Genomic DNA, 16,817 nt, shown 5'->3' on the forward strand with positions numbered 1-16,817 from the left:
TACATCACCATAGAAATAAATTGTAATCTAATCTTCTCATCGGATTACTAAGAAATCTTATCATATTTAAATTACGATTTGTTGACCTTTCGTTTCATATCAGACTTGTCATATATTACTGGCATCTGTTAAGGGTTATCGCTTTTTGTGTTTTTAAGTAACTTCTCCCGCATTTAGGAATTTAATCCTTGTGGCTTGGGTTTTCATAAACTGTCACACTGGTCACACAACACTCAGAATAAGCATTCGTGGATCACGCAAATTCTTATCCTGCGCCGGGATTGAACCTGCGACACGTCGCGCATAATGGGATTGGCATGATGACCTCAACCACTCGACTATCCGTACATGATTAGTAATGTAATTTTGTAAGTTCGTTCAAAACTGATGCAGTTGTGGAAACAGAAACTAGCTTTGTCTCGCTTCCACAACTGAAGCTTCTTTCTTTGTCTTTCTCTTACTTCAAATGTAATGGTGGAAGACTCCAGGTCTTATATTTTAAAAATCCTCTTTAATAACTATAGTGAATTTAAAATGCCGCCGCAAAGTACGCCATCCTTAGCGAATGCAGAATTAATGAATCGGATTTTAATTATGTTCGCCTCTTATCAATGATTTTTATGTTCGAAAGAAATGCGAGTAATTAATTATTAATTTATTTTTCACGTGAATTGTTTTTTTCTATAATTCTTCAGTATTTAATGCGTTGTTAATTATTTTTATCATATTATTTGAACGTCCAGTAATTGGACTGGAGTTTTTAAATTTCTTAATTTAATGACAGCCTTTATAGATTTTTGTACCTACTTATCGTTTGGGATATTAAACGTGACGTGAATATTTTTATTTTTTTATTGCCTACAACATTATCTTAGACCGTTTTTAACATTATTAATTTAATGACGATTGTAAATAACCGAATTCCGTAAGGATTTCCATTGATAAGCTTTGTTTATATGAAGCGATAAGTATGACATGTAAATAATGGGTGATGTAAACTTTGGAACTTATTATTGTTCTATATTTTACTTTAAAATTAAGACGTAACCAAACAATCCGATTTATAAGCGGCTTTTTCCTAAATTTCCTCACACCAAATGGTTAAAAAATAACAACGCCATCTCTTAGCGAGCTAGCGTGGTGATCAATGACTTAATCTTTCTCTGTATAGACTAAGAGCCCACGACCAGACCCAATATTTAATAATAGCTGTAAGAAAGTTGTTCTGTCCAATGGTCCATGTCCTCATCATACATTGTGACTATATTTTGGTTCACCGTAATTCGGTTAGGCAAGAGATGGTAAAAGTGTTTATAACAAAACCGTAAATTCGTCAGATTAAAAAAATAATTGCTCTGCCTTCCTGAGAATGAAATGTCTCCTTTCGTTACTCCAGGACGCCAAGAAGAATGTGGAATACAAGCCAATCAGGAGCGTCCTGGTGGCGAACAGAGGAGAGATCGCCATCCGAGTGTTCAGAGCATGTACCGAGCTGGGGATCAGATCGGTAGCCATCTACAGTGAGCAGGATAAGCTGCAGATGCACAGGTACATATAAAAAAGGACCATCATCTGAGCGCTAGGCACGTCAGTCTCTAAAAGAAGTGTACTCTAAAATATTCAAGTCAATAACAAAATGTGTTTGTTGCTTCTCTTGGGTATATGACAATTAAACGAAGGCCAAAAGATTGAATTAGTGGAGCCCATTACGGCTGATGTCCGGGCAGTGGGTTTGTCCAAAAGGGTTACCGTGGCCCGGTACAAAAGGCCCAGAAAGAATATCATCTGTGTATAATAATATACCTATTGTTATCAGCGAATTTGGTATTTCAGTTACCGGGTAAAATGTTCATAAAATGAGACGTATCTGGGAATTTACAGCAAAATTAGGTTATAGCAAATAGGAACGACTTCTGTACTTAGTAGTAAAATAGCGAGCATCTTATGACTTTCCTTCAAGTTCTTCTATAAAGTTTCACCAACTTCGAGTATTTAAAACTGCAAGCAACAGAAAGTTTTATTGAAGTTAAGGCTGCCTGTTGCTAAATGTCTCCCATATAAATGTTAACTAAATATTTTACTTTACAGACAAAAGGCTGACGAGTCATACATAGTTGGTAAGGGTCTACCGCCAGTGGAGGCGTACCTCAGCATTCCTGAGATCATCAGGGTAGCCAAGGAAAACGATGTTGATGCCGTCCACCCCGGTTATGGGCTGCTGTCTGAAAGGTAATTGTGGCGTAAAAGAAGTTGTGTTACGAAGTTGATATATGCGTGCGATGAAACAATCAACATTTTAAGAATCGGGTTTTTATTTTGCAATCTTTCCCAAGTCTTTAAATTTATAGCAAGTTTTCGGAATGTGTTTTTTATTCTATAAAAGCTAGTCACTTCCATCATCAGAACACCGACCAACATTTCTGACGCTTACATATAATGCCATCTCAATTTTTTTCCTACTCTTCTGTACTTTTTTACCATACCTATCTTTTCAATTTATAGATCAGACTTCGCCCAAGCGATCCTTAACGCTGGACTTCGGTTCATCGGTCCCTCGCCGTTTGTGGTTCAGCAGATGGGTGACAAGGTCGCCGCCAGAAAAGCTGCTATTGATGCCCGTATGTATTACTAATTAATAAATTAAAATTCTTATTGCCATCGAAACCATCAGCTATCAGTTCCAGTTTACATAGTCCTACTCACTTATTATCACGTGTTGTTTACAGAGGTTCCAATCGTCCCCGGTACGGACGGGCCCGTCACAACCAAGGAGGAAGCACTGGAGTTCTGTCAACAGCATGGACTTCCTGTTATCTTCAAGGTACACAACACTCCAAATCACTTTTCTGTACCCAATATTGTTGGGTTAGTAGTTTTTAGCTTGGTTTTATTCTTCCAGCTTTCCTTGTCTAAATGAATCCAATCTAGGTACCGTATTAAATATTTTATTAACCATTTCTGTAAAATGAATCTACACGTTTGTATCAATGGTTTTTTTTACGCATGGTCCAGAAGGAAATGGCGAAATAAACTCATATATTTTTCTTGGATATAATAGATGGGGCTGTCTTTACCTGATCAGGAGTCTCAGTTTTGTATTGAAGCAAGGAAGGGATCCTTTGACCTGTAATGCGATACTAATGTGAAGAAATAATGGTTTGGTTGTATTTGCAGGCAGCCTATGGCGGTGGTGGTCGCGGTATGCGAGTGGTGCGCGAGATGAGTGAGGTGGCGTCCTCCTTCGAGAGGGCCTCCTCCGAGGCGCTCGGGGCCTTCGGGAACGGGTCCATGTTCATCGAGAGGTTTATCGAGAGACCCAGGCATATTGAGGTGCAGCTGTTGGGTGAGTACTACGTAAAGGAAATTACAGTTTTCCTCTTCCTTCAATTTTGCTTTCAAACCGTTTTATTTTTTCTAAAATGGAAAATGTAGGCTTAATATTAAATACTATATATTAGTCAAGCAACACATTTTCATTGTAATAATCGCCTTTTTTCTTTAATAAAAGTAACTATCTTCTAATTATATTCGATTTTTCCACTCTGTCCGGTCTATTGCTCCTTCCATCCATTCATTTATACCCATATCGTCGAGCACTCTCATCAAATAACTCAAACCAAGAAACAAATTCATATTATATGGTACTTGTGTAACAGGTGACAAGGCTGGTAACGTGGTCCACTTATATGAGCGCGACTGCTCTGTACAGCGGAGACATCAGAAGGTTGTGGAGATCGCGCCCGCACCACATCTTGACCCTGAGGTAGGTTTTGTTTTAGTTTGGAAGCTTGTTTGTGGGGAGAAAGGGGTATTGCATTACTTGCTAACCGGACAAACCATGTTTTGTCGTATAAGTTATTGCTAAGAATTATGTGATGTAGAATAACCATTAGATACATATAAAAAATGATGAATTAAAACAGACTTATAAAAAGGTCGGGATGAATTGGCCAAACGCGGTAGACGTTGCACTGGGGTTCAGGTTTAGTCAGTAAGTATTTTACACTTTACCACCACCCCGAGGAGGTGTATTTCCATGTGGATTCTCTTGACTTACCAAAATTAAATAATCGTTATTACTTCAGGGTATGAAAAAGAGACAGCAGCCAAACTTTTAGACCAACAGAACTCATATAAAATTTCATAAAAGTCCTAACCGTTTCGCAGTAGTATGGGACCTAACCTTGTGACACCATAATTTAACTATATGTGTATATTTCCAGACCAGGAAGAAGATGACAGACTGCGCGGTGCATCTGGCGCGGTCCGTGGGCTACGAGAACGCGGGTACTGTGGAGTTCCTGTTGGACGACAAGGGCAACTTCTACTTCATTGAGGTTAACGCCAGGTGAGGCATAACTTGTTAAGCATGAAGTATACTAAAATATAGTCGTTGATAATTACTAAATTGTAGACATAATTTGTTTTTTAAAGATACTTTTTGAGGATTAATATTTGAATGCCAACACGATTTAATTTCGCATATTTATCGGGACCGCCTGACCAGTTTCGGAGATGTTCAACTCGTGACTACGCCGCCGCGTCAGGCGGATTGTTTAAGTTAGAAACTAATCGGGCGACCTTGATAAATACGTAACAGAACGTTTTTTATCGTTAAAGAAAGACGTGCAAACAATATCGTTTTTCTTAAGTATAAGAGTCAGTACTACCAGTAGCTGAAATCTTTTCTTCTCGGCTCTCTGAAATAATTAATACATTTGTTCACAGGTGGTTATTTTTTCCCAATACCTCTTTACACTAAATATTTATTTATAATAAAAATCCATCTTCCAGATTACAAGTAGAACACACAATCACAGAAGAAGTAACCGGCATCGATTTAGTACAATCTCAAATACGTGTGGCTGAAGGTATGACTCTACCTGAGATGGGACTGACACAAGACAAGATTAACGCGCAAGGGTTCGCCATACAGTGCAGAGTGACCACTGAAGACCCCGCGAACAACTTCCAACCTAGCACCGGAAGGATTGAAGTGTTTAGGTAAGTTTGACCTTATTTTTAAAGTAGTAAGGTGCAGTTTTTAATGGGATCTGTTTTGTACAGGAAAAGGTGATTGTTAAAAACTCCTCCACAATCTTCCAACCTTATATGTAGGAATCTTCACTATGTACTTTATCTGACCCAGGAAATTCGGGTGCTGCGGTTTATGTCTTGAATGTCTCCTTTTAAAATCTCTCTCCCTGCCCATACATGGTGACAGTGACCTGGAAGATACAATCTATCCTGGTTAGAATTAGAGTCGAGACAACAGTCTGCAGCAGCTAGGGATCCAGACGCTACCCGATATCGAAGGCCCCCCAACTCAAAGCTATCGCCGATCTGACAATCACGGATGCCCGTCCAGGTCCTCCCTCGCCTAGCTCTCTATTGTCTTGGCTTCCAGAAAGAATGAGATAGATTCTCGCACTCTGTGACGCTGAGTAACTGTTTCAGTGTAATACCCTTCTGCCTCCAGGTCTGGTGAGGGTATGGGTATCCGTTTGGACTCCGCTTCGACTTACGCTGGCGCTGTCATCTCACCATACTACGACTCGCTTCTTGTTAAGGCATGTATTGAATTATTCTTCTTTTTTTTATTTAAGGGGTTTTTATCCACACGGATACGTCAACCCCATTGTACCTTATACTAAATTTACTTACACGCTACTGAATAGGGAATCACTGATTACATACTCGAACCAGACCACATATTCGTTTAGTAATTTCTGAAACAGGATTTGACAAAAAAATTATGAGAAGACCAACATCCAAAATGTTTAATTTGAATTCCTTAATCAGTGATTCCCTTTCCCTTTTATTCTTGACACAATCCATCAGCAAATGCTGCACGTCCTCCACTTTATTGCATAATTCACAATTGGGGGATGCTGTCTTCTTCATTAGAAATGCAAACTTTGCTGACGGATAGTGCCCAGAACGAAGTCTTAGTGCTAATTTAATATAAGACCTACTTATATTACAAGTCTCAAACCACGGCACACGAGGAGGCTCGTTTTATTATTCTTCTTATTGCAAGTAATTAAACATATTTCCGATTTCGTCACCCACCTGCGAAGTAAGATATAGGTATAAACGTGCTTATACGTGCGTTTCTGTTTTCACATAGTATTCTATGCCCAGCTGTGGGAAGTAAAGTGGTCATCAAACTGGGATTATAATAATAATAATTAAAACGTATACAGGTAATCTCCCACGCACATGACCTGCCATCATCAGCAGCTAAAATGAACCGAGCGCTGCGCGAGTTCCGTATCCGAGGCGTGAAGACCAACATACCCTTCTTACTGAACGTACTTGAGAACCAGAAGTTCCTTAATGGTAAGTTGCACATGCATTAGTACATATTATATTTATTATGAAGTTCTAAAATATAAACAGAATTTTACGATACTGAAAAAAATACGGAGCCCCCCACGCTTTTAGCTTAGTTTTTTAGTTCAATCTGACCAATATAAAACTATACCATATTAATATCATCATCAGCCCATATTCGTCTACTGTTGGACATAGGCCTCCGAATCATATGCCATGTTAAAAAGGTTTTAAATACTTCACAATTTAAACTTATTTTTCGTACAGGTGCCGTCGATACTTACTTCATCGACGAGAACCCACAGCTATTCATGTTCAAGGCATCTCAGAACAGAGCCCAGAAGATCCTGAACTACCTTGGACAAGTCCTAGTAAATGGCCCCGCTACCCCCCTGGCCACTAAGATACCGCCGGCTGATGTCAAACCTTACATTCCTGCGGTACCTTTGGGTAAGTCAGAAAAAAAGTTTAAAGAAAGACAATGAGTAATAAAAAAGAAGTGCAACATTTTAGGTGCCCGAGAAAGTTATGACGTAAAATGTCATCGGTAAGGTGGGCTTAATGTTGGGTAGAATTTTGGGGGCTATTAAGGGGTTTAGTGAGTAACCTTTTTAGTAATATCTCTAGATTTTGGGGTTTCAACGAGGTGAGATATAGAGGGGTTTATTAATTAACATGACAAAGATAATTGCTGGATTTTGTTCTAACAATTAGTAAACTAACGAACACTTTACATAAAGTTATACTTTCTTACCTTCAATGTTAGAATGTCCAATGCAAAATATTAAGAAACATTAGGAACTTTTGTGACAAATTCACAAAAATAAAGTTAAATGCACAATGTCAGATGAAATTAATTTATCATAATAAATATATTCAAGTCAAAGTCCAATAATATAATATTGCATTTTGCATGAGCTTGTAAAATAGTGTGACAAGACATGGCAACAATAACATTTTACAAACTGGCAACACTCATAATCAACTCGCAATCAATAGATAATTTAATTTAATTAATAAAGGAATTTAAAATTATTTTTGCAGTATTTCCTAAAGGCTATGGTAGGTTTAAGTTAGATTGTTTTAATTATTTTTTGCAATGGCCTTGTGAACTGCTTTGCATATTTTAGCAAGTATCTATATTATGACAACACAACTCATGCACTCTGAACTTATTTTTTGTTTTAAGAGGTACTTGAAATTTCGAAAAGCTTTCTATATATCCTTTTGTCACGAATATTGAATACCTTTCCTTTAATTGTCAATTAGCGTAATTTGATTGCAACTAGATTTGCGAGTGCGACTTTCTTAATGGTTAAGGAATAAGTTTTTTATTTATACTAATTATTATACAGAGGAAAGATGTCAGTTTTTGTGTTGGGGGTAATATCAGGACCTGCTGGTACGGTTTTGGTATCTCTTTTTCCAATAGTAAATTAGTGTCTTTTAGGTATTAACCCTAATAACAACGCCAAACGTAATGGTCTAAGGTCAGCTAGTTAAATACATTGTTTATGTGGGACGTAAACGTGCTTTAAAGCCTTTCGATATTTCAAATACTAAAATACATTAATAACTAAAATTTCATATTCATTTTGTTTTAATAATGAGAATGTTAACTTTGCCGTTTCGAAACCCTGTTGTAAACCCAGGTTTATTGATGTTGTATTTTTGTTGGTTTTCATTTTGCTCAAAGACCAGAAAAATATACTGAACAATAGTGACGTATGATGATGATGCATAATGCTTAAAGAATATATCATGATTAAAATGTTAAACCAAAGCTCAGTCATATTTAATTAATATTTTACATCTCAGCTGGGCACATCTGCTGGATGCAAAATGATTTTTTGGGAAAGGTAATACCACGCTTGGTGGTATGTAACAAAAAATGTCGAGAAGATGGCGGGACGAGCCCGATTCCTTCTCATCTAAACGGGCCGCTGTTAGCTATAGACCGGGATTAATGGAAGGAGGAATGAGAGGGCCTTGCCCCACAATAGGAAATTAATGGGAAGCAAAATAAATAATTAAAGCAATCCGCTTGGGTGCATGCACACATTCACATCCATGAACTTAAACCAAATAAATAATTTGTTAAATGTTGAAAGCAACTGACAAAATTGGACATTCCATGAAATTGATCCGTTTTTGAGAATCAACTTTGGATTGCTTGCAAAAAGGCTCTAAATACGACCGATGTTCGTTTTAACAAGATAAATATCTATTTCTATCATTAACATGCTTTTCCTCCTTCGCTTATATTTTTTTCGTTTTGACTTATTTTTCTGGTCTTTGTATTTTGCCATAATATTTAATTTTGCACGTCACGCATTACCGCACAATCATTATTTGAGTTAACATGTTTTTCAGACCTATCCCCAGAGGCTATTAAAAGACAAGAACTAACAGGGGAAAATACAGGTGAGCGCGTTTTTTTTTATTAATTTTGATGTTTTTTGTTCAAAATGTGTTTATTACAAAATTGTGTTTTGGTAGTGGTTAAAATAAAATCTGAAGAATGATTGATTTTGTGAATAATATGAATTGGTTGTTTTTTTTTGCTTCGGATGTCAATTTTCATTTTTATTTAGTTTAGATTTTTTTTAAATATCATTAAGTAGCAGAAGGCACTCAGAGGCAGGCCAAACGTACATAATTTACAGTTACTCTTGTTTTCTTAATAAGAAATCATTTTACTTAAATATCATAGCATCAGCGCGACCGCAGTCAAGTAAATAGATAGCTTTAATAATTGTGTTATACATGAATCGTAACTTAATTATTATTAAGCTTTTTAGTAACTTATCGCATTAGACCTTAGTAGGCTAGTTTCAGTCCATTCAAACAGTACTAAATTCATCAGCTTTAGATTGGTTTGTTTTTAATAACACGCATAGATGTGAAAATAGAACATAACATGTCTCACAATAGTCCCACTTACAATAAAAAAAAAACTTAGGTAAGTCAAGACAAGTGTCTCGTAGTTATATTTAAAATTCAATAGTTCAATAGTCGCTCTAGATGCTGCTTTAAATTCCATTAATTACCTACTGTACTAAGAATTAACCGTTAGAGAATTTTAAAGTTAATCAATATATAGACGATAGTAAAAATATATTGTTACTAGCTGTTGCCCGCGACTTCGTCCCCGTGGGTAGAAGATATAAGTTATGATTTAGGTGTACCTGCCCGGTTTTTTCACATTTTCCATTGTATCTTAGCTCCTATTAGTTTCAGCGTGATGGTTTATAGCCTAAAGCCTTCCTCGATGAATGATCTATTCAACACAAAAATATTTTTTCAATTTGGACCAGTAGTTCCTGAGATTAGCGCGTTCAAACAAACAAACTCTTTAGCTTTATATATTAGTATAGATATAGAAGTATAGATTTAACACAAGTTTCTACTACACGATTTAAGTATCTAATATCGACTAACTTCGCTAATAGAGAATATGAAAACGGGAAAATATAAAATATATTGACTATGAGCCTTTAGTGTAACGTTGCTGAGAAAGGACAAAATGAGGTACTTTGCCCTGCAGTGTAACTAAAACAAATCACAGTAAAAAACATTTAATACTAAATCTAAACTATAAAATTGCAGCCGTTCAACCACCAAAAGGCTACAAGCAGATCTTAAACGAAGGCGGTCCCGAAGCATTCGCGAAGGCCGTACGCCAGCACAAGGGTCTACTTTTAATGGACACCACATACAGAGATGCCCATCAGTCCCTGTTAGCGACCAGAGTCAGGACCCACGACTTGCTGGCCGTGTCGCCATATGTCGCACATAACTTCAGCAACTTGTATTCGCTTGAAAACTGGGGTGGAGCCACTTTTGATGTCGCTTTGAGGTATGATTTTTTTTAATTTTTGTCCATCATTTCGACCAATTCCAAATTAGACATTTCATAACGACATTCCCTTCTCATATTATTTTTTATCGGAAAAGTTGCGTGCCACCTTGCCGCTCAAATTTATACGCAAATCAACTCTTAATCATGCAACTGTTGCTGCACACAACTGGAAAAAAATCGCTTTTGATTTTGAAAGTAGCAAAGCACAGGCGCAATACATCTTCATTTTCGTGAAGAGCACTCACCCAATAAATTTGATCGAACTACCTTTAAATCTCAGCCAAAAGAGCTGTAGATTATAAGCCTGATCATAAGACTGTAGGTATAAACTATTCATGTGATTTTGCAGGTTCCTTCACGAGTGTCCGTGGGAGCGTCTGCGTGACATGAGGCGCTTGATCCCCAACATCCCCTTCCAGATGTTGTTGCGAGGTGCCAACGCTGTCGGCTACACCAACTACCCTGACAACGTCGTCTTCAAGTTCTGTGATATGGCTGTAAGTACTTAATGAAAATGAAGGATGTGCAAATGAAATTGAGCCTTGAGGCAGTGTCGGTAAGGTATAAAACATGTTATTCTTAATTCACAGGTCAAAAACGGCATGGACGTCTTCAGAGTATTCGACTCTTTGAACTATCTCCCGAACTTGATCCTCGGTATGGACGCGGCTGGTAAAGCCGGCGGTGTGGTCGAAGCCGCTATCTCTTACACCGGTGACGTATCAGACCCCAACAAGAAGAAGTACGACCTTAAGTACTATGTGAACCTAGCTGATGAACTGGTAAAGGCAGGAACCCATGTGCTCGCTATTAAGGATATGGCGGGATTATTGAAACCTCAGGCAGCTAAGTAAGTGGTTTTTATGAGTATATGTCGATGTCTGAATCGTAGTATGTTGGTAATATTTCTCTCTGCGTCTTTTCTTTGTTCCTTATTTTCGTTTTTTCCTAAGGATGTTGATTGGCGCGATCCGCGACCGTCACCCAGACGTCCCCATCCACGTCCACACCCACGACACGTCGGGTGCCGGTGTGGCCGCCATGTTGGCGTGTGCTGAGGCCGGGGCTGACGTAGTGGATGTCGCTGTGGACTCCATGTCAGGCCTCACCAGTCAACCCAGTATGGGAGCACTCGTGGCCTCGCTGCAAGGAACAAAACTGGATACTAGTTAGTATTTATACATACATACCTACTGCTTGATATCTCTGCATCAGCCTTTACTTGACTGGTAGAGAATGTCTCAGGCATTAAGTTCGTCATTGTACATTTTACCACGTTTTTATACACCCACTTTCTTATTTGTTTGTCGTTCCAGTTAGATTGTCGTTTGTTACTCAATTTTGAGACACTTCCCGATAAGCTAGGCTGTTTTATTTACAACTATAAAAACGGCTGCACCGATTTTTATAATTGAAATTAATGTAGTGATAATAAAAAAACGTGGAGAGTATTTAGATTCTCCAACTTTTTTATATTAAGTCAGTTAACAAGGATCATTACATATCAGCTACATATTTGCTAGTCATCATTGATGACATCATTACTATCACCGTTGTAGCGCCACGCGTATATATCAAATATCCTTTTAACAACCTGTATTGAACTCCCACAGACATCGCCCTCCAAACGGTATCAGAATACTCAGCGTACTGGGAACAAGCCCGTACTCTGTACGGACCCTTCGAGGCCACGGCTACCATGAAGTCTGGTAACGCCGACGTCTACCTTAACGAGATTCCCGGAGGACAGTACACCAACCTGCAGTTCCAGGCCTTCTCTCTCGGTTTGGGAAGCCAGTTTGAAGAAGTTAAGAAAGCATATAGGTATGATAACAATGGAAAAAAGATGGGAGAAAAATTTTCTCTATTGTAGAATAGCACCTTAAATGCCGAACTGTGATTCCAAATCTTGTGGCCATTTCGTCTTTGTAGTAATCTGCTGATTTGACAACATTAAAATTGGTCACCGTTTTAAGAACTTGTGGTTGCTGGCAGCAGCTACTTAAGGTTTAAATAAATAAACAGTAGTACGCGCATGAAGATTAAGATCGTTATTTCAAAGACTTCTATTACGCGTGGTGGCATTATTTTAATCTACGTCTTGTGGCTCTGACCATTTTCCATTACTTCGAATCACAACTTTATTCACTTTCTTGTTTTTAGGGAGGCCAACCTTCTCCTTGGTGACATCATCAAGGTAACTCCTTCATCCAAGGTAGTGGGAGACCTCGCGCAGTTCATGGTACAGAACAAGCTGACGGCGGATGAGATCCGCGCGCGTGCTGAAGACCTGTCCTTCCCCAAGTCTGTGGTGGAGTACCTGCAGGGAGCCATCGGTATCCCACACGGAGGATTCCCGGAACCACTCAGGTATAATGACTACAAATATGAATTAAAAGAAAGTTGTCCGTTAAAAATTCAAGATTGCCAACTTGATTTTGGTATCTATGTGTGAAATAATAAAGTATATTTTTGTTTACAGGTCACAAGTATTGAAGGATATGCCTAGAATCGCAGACAGGCCTGGCAAGGAACTGCCTCCATTAGACTTCGACAAACTGAAACAAGATATCGTTGAAAGTTATCCTGAGGTAATAAAGTCTTTATCCTATTTGATCATAGAGTATGGTTTTCAATAATAAGTATTAAATATAATATTTAAATTTGACCTTCAGGTATCTGACCAAGATGTCATGTCTGCCGCTATGTACCCACAAGTGGCGAACGATTTCTTCCGCATCCGAGACAAGTACGGACCCGTCAAGCATTTGGACACCAAGACTTTCCTTGTTGGACCTAAAGTAAGTCGAGCCATAATTTACTGTCGTTCAATGGACTATGAAGTATTCAGTAATCTCATACCCGATAAGCAATACGGTTTCAGAACGAAGTACACGTGCTTCCAACAACTTTACCGCATAGTCTAGCATATAAACCCTAGCCTTAAAAATTCTCACACAGGCAGTTCTTCGATTAAGCAAAGGCTTTCAACAAGGTCTAGCACATCGTCTTAATACTCAATCTCTATCAACTCGAGGTGCTGGATAGTCTCGTGCACATGAATCATGACTATTTAAGAAATCAATACTTTAGCAATTGTTTATAGGGCGGTCTAGTAACCCTGGCCGATCCGCGCTAGAGTTTCACAAGGCCTTGTGTTTTCTCCACTCCTGTTTATGCTATATTATGCGCGTTGTCAAAGCCTAAGTAGCTGTATACACTGACAACACGGTCGTCTAACACAAGTCATTATCGAAGTCCTCAAGGTCTGCTGACTCTCTAAAATTGCTTTACAAAATAGACAATAGATATCAATTGTACTAAGGACGCTACTATGCAGCGGTTAGCGTCAGTCTTCAACTCTTCCTCCAAACCCTTCTTGCCAAGAAGATCTTTAACTAAAGTTAATCTTTAACAGGTTGGAGAAACGATAGAAGTTAAGATCGAGCGTGGAAAGACATTAGACATTAAGACCATTGCCGTGTCTGACGAGATGACCGCGGCCGGAGAGAGAGAGGTGTTCTTCGAGCTGAACGGACAACTGCGGTCTGTGTTCATTAGGGACGAGAACGCTAGCAAGGTAAGAATAATGTGAAGAGAATTTAAATAAATAATTTGTTAAGGAATATTGTCGCGAATTGTTTATTTTGATTAATATTCTTTTAGGAAATGAAAATCCATCCAAAGGCTGTGAAGGGTGACAAGAACCAGGTCGGAGCGCCGATGCCAGGAACAGTACTCAGTAAGTTTCATAGCTATATAATCCCTGGATTGGTGACAAAATTTGCCAACTCAATTCCTATTTCTATTTTTTATAAATTCTATTAAAAAAGCCTCCTGTTATATATGTCTTTTAAATGCGAGCTTGTAACACTTATACCATTAATTTCTCTACAGCAATCAAGGTGAAAGAAGGTGACAAAGTCGAGAAGGGCCAGCCCATCGCCGTCCTCTCCGCCATGAAAATGGAAATGATCGTCCAAGCGCCCAAAGCGGGAACAGTGAAGACCGTGTCCATCACGAATGGACAGAAACTCGAGGGAGACGACCTAATCTGCACCATCGAGGACTAGACATAAGGCCCAAACTCAAACGGCGTTGTGATAAGACTTAATATCATTCGGCACAAAAATAACCAAACTTTTACTTTCGATACTCCAAAACGATTTAGTAACTTATAGCATTTGAATAGTTATTTGATGAGTGTTTTTATATTATGAATGTTATGTTGAATCAATTATGGAATTTTAAAAGACATTTTTTTATATTACAAAGAATGATCAGTGTATGGGCTTACATTTGTATATAAATGTGATATTATCACACTATTTAATAGTGTCAACTTACAGTGACTTAAAAGCATCACAGTACAAAGTGAACGGAAATTAGTTTTAGCATAATATATGAAAATTATTGTGGAAAATCGAATAGTTACGTGTAAGGCGAAATTAATGAAATTTTTAAATGTAAGTATGTAGTGGAACGTGGAACGTATGATCAGGGTGTAAAGTTAGCTGCTGCACAGACTGAATACAAAAGAAAAAATGGACTTCTTTCTGAGGGTTCACTTTATAAATTATGGACTAGATTTAGGTAAATCCTTGAAAAGCGTAACAGAATTTGCAACAATTCAGTATAGAAATAGCAGAGTCCAGTCTAAGTCCATAGCACAGACATAACCAAATAAACTGTTGTATGGTTTCTAAAAAATCGGTTTTTAAGTTATCTTCCATTACATTAGTATCCAGTCTATGGGGCATTAGAAGAGTATAGACACGTCACAATACATTATTCCTATCGGTTATTCCTGTGACCTCTCTATACTTCGTTAAGTTATTGTTTTTATTCGGTTATCGTAAGACGATTCGAGTTCCGGTGCTCATTTGTTATTCATTATTTGTTAATTTCCTATCATCACTTGTTTTTATTTAATAAAATCTTTTTATTTCATACTTTGTTTTTGTTTTTTTGAAGTGGAAGTGATAACACATTCGGATAAATTAAAAATTGCTTTTTGGTATAAAGTTAATAAGCAATATGAATACAAATATTACATTGATTAGAATGTACGTCATACGAGAATTATATTAACCAGTGCTAAGAAAATAAAGGGCCCGAGGTTCGAACCCTGGCAAACAACCACACCCACGCTGCCAAAACCTATACTTCTTATATTTCATACAATACTTTTAGAACTTGAGAGGTAAAACAAATTGTTTATCTTCCGGAGATCGGTTTTCATTCAAGTCGTTTTTTTTTTGTTTACGAGAAATTATTTTATACTCCACACAATCGAAGGCAATTGTTACATTTTTCAAGTTAGGATGGAGGCGTCGAGTTTGAGCTGAGTTTATATTTTACTGCAGACACGTGGACCCTTACATAATTACTAATTCAAAAAGCCGATCAGCGTGTGATGCTTGGTATCTCAGTACTTATCTCAGTAATTATTAGTACACAAAGGGCGTAGGAAGAAACACAGAAGGTTTCAGTCAGTAAAACTCTAACTCTCCTGTTCGCTCAATCCAAAGCGAAAGGAGTCATTTGATGATTTCCCATTAAACCCACAGTTGCCGCAGGTTACAGATCTGTATTCAAAGAGCTTGCTAAATTTACCGTAGAAACGATAACCGTTGGAGTAGACGTTTTCTGGTCTGGATGTTGGTACTGGATGAATGAGGCACTCTAAGATAGAGGTTTGGGAAATCACAAACGAGGCCTACGTCATCTGTGGACTGAGTAGAACTGTAGATAGAGAAAAAAGAGTAACTTACGGAATGTTTTGCCAGTTTTTCCCCACTGGAATAACAGTTTGGAAAATCGCAACGCAATCAATATCACCGTTTGAAAAGTGCCTGAAGAAAGCCTGCTAGAAATAAAAACTTTTTGATTCGATTTCAAAGTCAAGTCGCAAATAATCAAAACTTGCAAGTGACTTTGACAACAGTAGTAATGTTCCGATGACATAAACTTGTGTTATTATTTTAAAATTTACGCGTGTTTATATTGTAAACATCGAATAAATTATCATTGTAAATGAGTAATATTCTGAAACTGTTGTTTTTTGACTTTACTGGTAAGTTCTACCATCCTACTATAATCTGACTTGTGTACATTTTTAACGCTTATTTAAAAATAAATTCGAGCGGTTTAATATAATAAAATAAATTCAATAACGTATACTAAAAGAGTAAAGTCCTGGTTTTTAGCACTTTCGACGTTCGACGGTTTTCATTATTATTTGAATAGTGGCGGCCATATTGCGCGAAACGGCGCATCTCGTCAGCTGTCACTACTTCTGAGTAGCCAAACGCGATCTAGCGAGAATTAAATAATGATCTTCCTAGAGTTTTAGGCCTTTTCTAAAACTATGTCATACTATATTTTTTTAAATTCAGCTTTATATTATCACAAAATTATTCTACTATTTATTTTATAATCCTGTACTACTTGCCACCAAAACTTAGTAAACTTTGGTCGTTCTTTTCTTGGGTAAATTCACAGATAAACTTTTAGCTCTTCTAAAATTGCGAAGTTTTGCCGCCCTTTTTTGCACAAATAGATAAAGCACTCAATTTTAAAATTTTCCAATAGCTTGAAAAGAAAACGAAACTTTTTC

At 37.7% G+C, this 16,817-nt stretch overlaps 1 protein-coding gene across 4 annotated transcripts in view; it reads left to right on the forward strand.

Moving 5' to 3' along the window:
- The window catches only part of LOC113503833 (pyruvate carboxylase, mitochondrial), a 39,940-nt gene extending 24,824 nt beyond the window's left edge, over positions 1-15,116 (forward strand). For 2 of the 4 annotated variants that reach the window (XM_026885932.1, XM_026885933.1), the window contains exons 3-25: positions 1,397-1,548; positions 2,089-2,229; positions 2,503-2,618; positions 2,727-2,821; positions 3,175-3,343; positions 3,657-3,763; positions 4,224-4,348; positions 4,795-5,004; positions 5,480-5,570; positions 6,207-6,342; positions 6,604-6,786; positions 8,710-8,760; positions 9,946-10,195; positions 10,548-10,695; positions 10,789-11,048; positions 11,152-11,366; positions 11,812-12,022; positions 12,362-12,568; positions 12,681-12,789; positions 12,874-12,999; positions 13,617-13,778; positions 13,865-13,940; positions 14,096-15,116. In XM_026885932.1, coding sequence (XP_026741733.1) covers positions 1,397-1,548; positions 2,089-2,229; positions 2,503-2,618; positions 2,727-2,821; positions 3,175-3,343; positions 3,657-3,763; positions 4,224-4,348; positions 4,795-5,004; positions 5,480-5,570; positions 6,207-6,342; positions 6,604-6,786; positions 8,710-8,760; positions 9,946-10,195; positions 10,548-10,695; positions 10,789-11,048; positions 11,152-11,366; positions 11,812-12,022; positions 12,362-12,568; positions 12,681-12,789; positions 12,874-12,999; positions 13,617-13,778; positions 13,865-13,940; positions 14,096-14,271 — 3,516 coding nt within the window. In that variant the 3' untranslated portion in view covers positions 14,272-15,116. The remainder of the gene's footprint in view (positions 1-1,396; positions 1,549-2,088; positions 2,230-2,502; positions 2,619-2,726; positions 2,822-3,174; positions 3,344-3,656; positions 3,764-4,223; positions 4,349-4,794; positions 5,005-5,479; positions 5,571-6,206; positions 6,343-6,603; positions 6,787-8,709; positions 8,761-9,945; positions 10,196-10,547; positions 10,696-10,788; positions 11,049-11,151; positions 11,367-11,811; positions 12,023-12,361; positions 12,569-12,680; positions 12,790-12,873; positions 13,000-13,616; positions 13,779-13,864; positions 13,941-14,095) is intronic. The other 2 variants (XM_026885936.1, XM_026885935.1) reach the window with 2 other exon arrangements.
- The last annotated feature ends 1,701 nt before the right edge of the window (positions 15,117-16,817 follow it).

This window comes from Trichoplusia ni, chromosome 20 (assembly GCF_003590095.1).
Source record: "Trichoplusia ni isolate ovarian cell line Hi5 chromosome 20, tn1, whole genome shotgun sequence".
Lineage (NCBI taxonomy): Eukaryota > Metazoa > Arthropoda > Insecta > Lepidoptera > Noctuidae > Trichoplusia > Trichoplusia ni.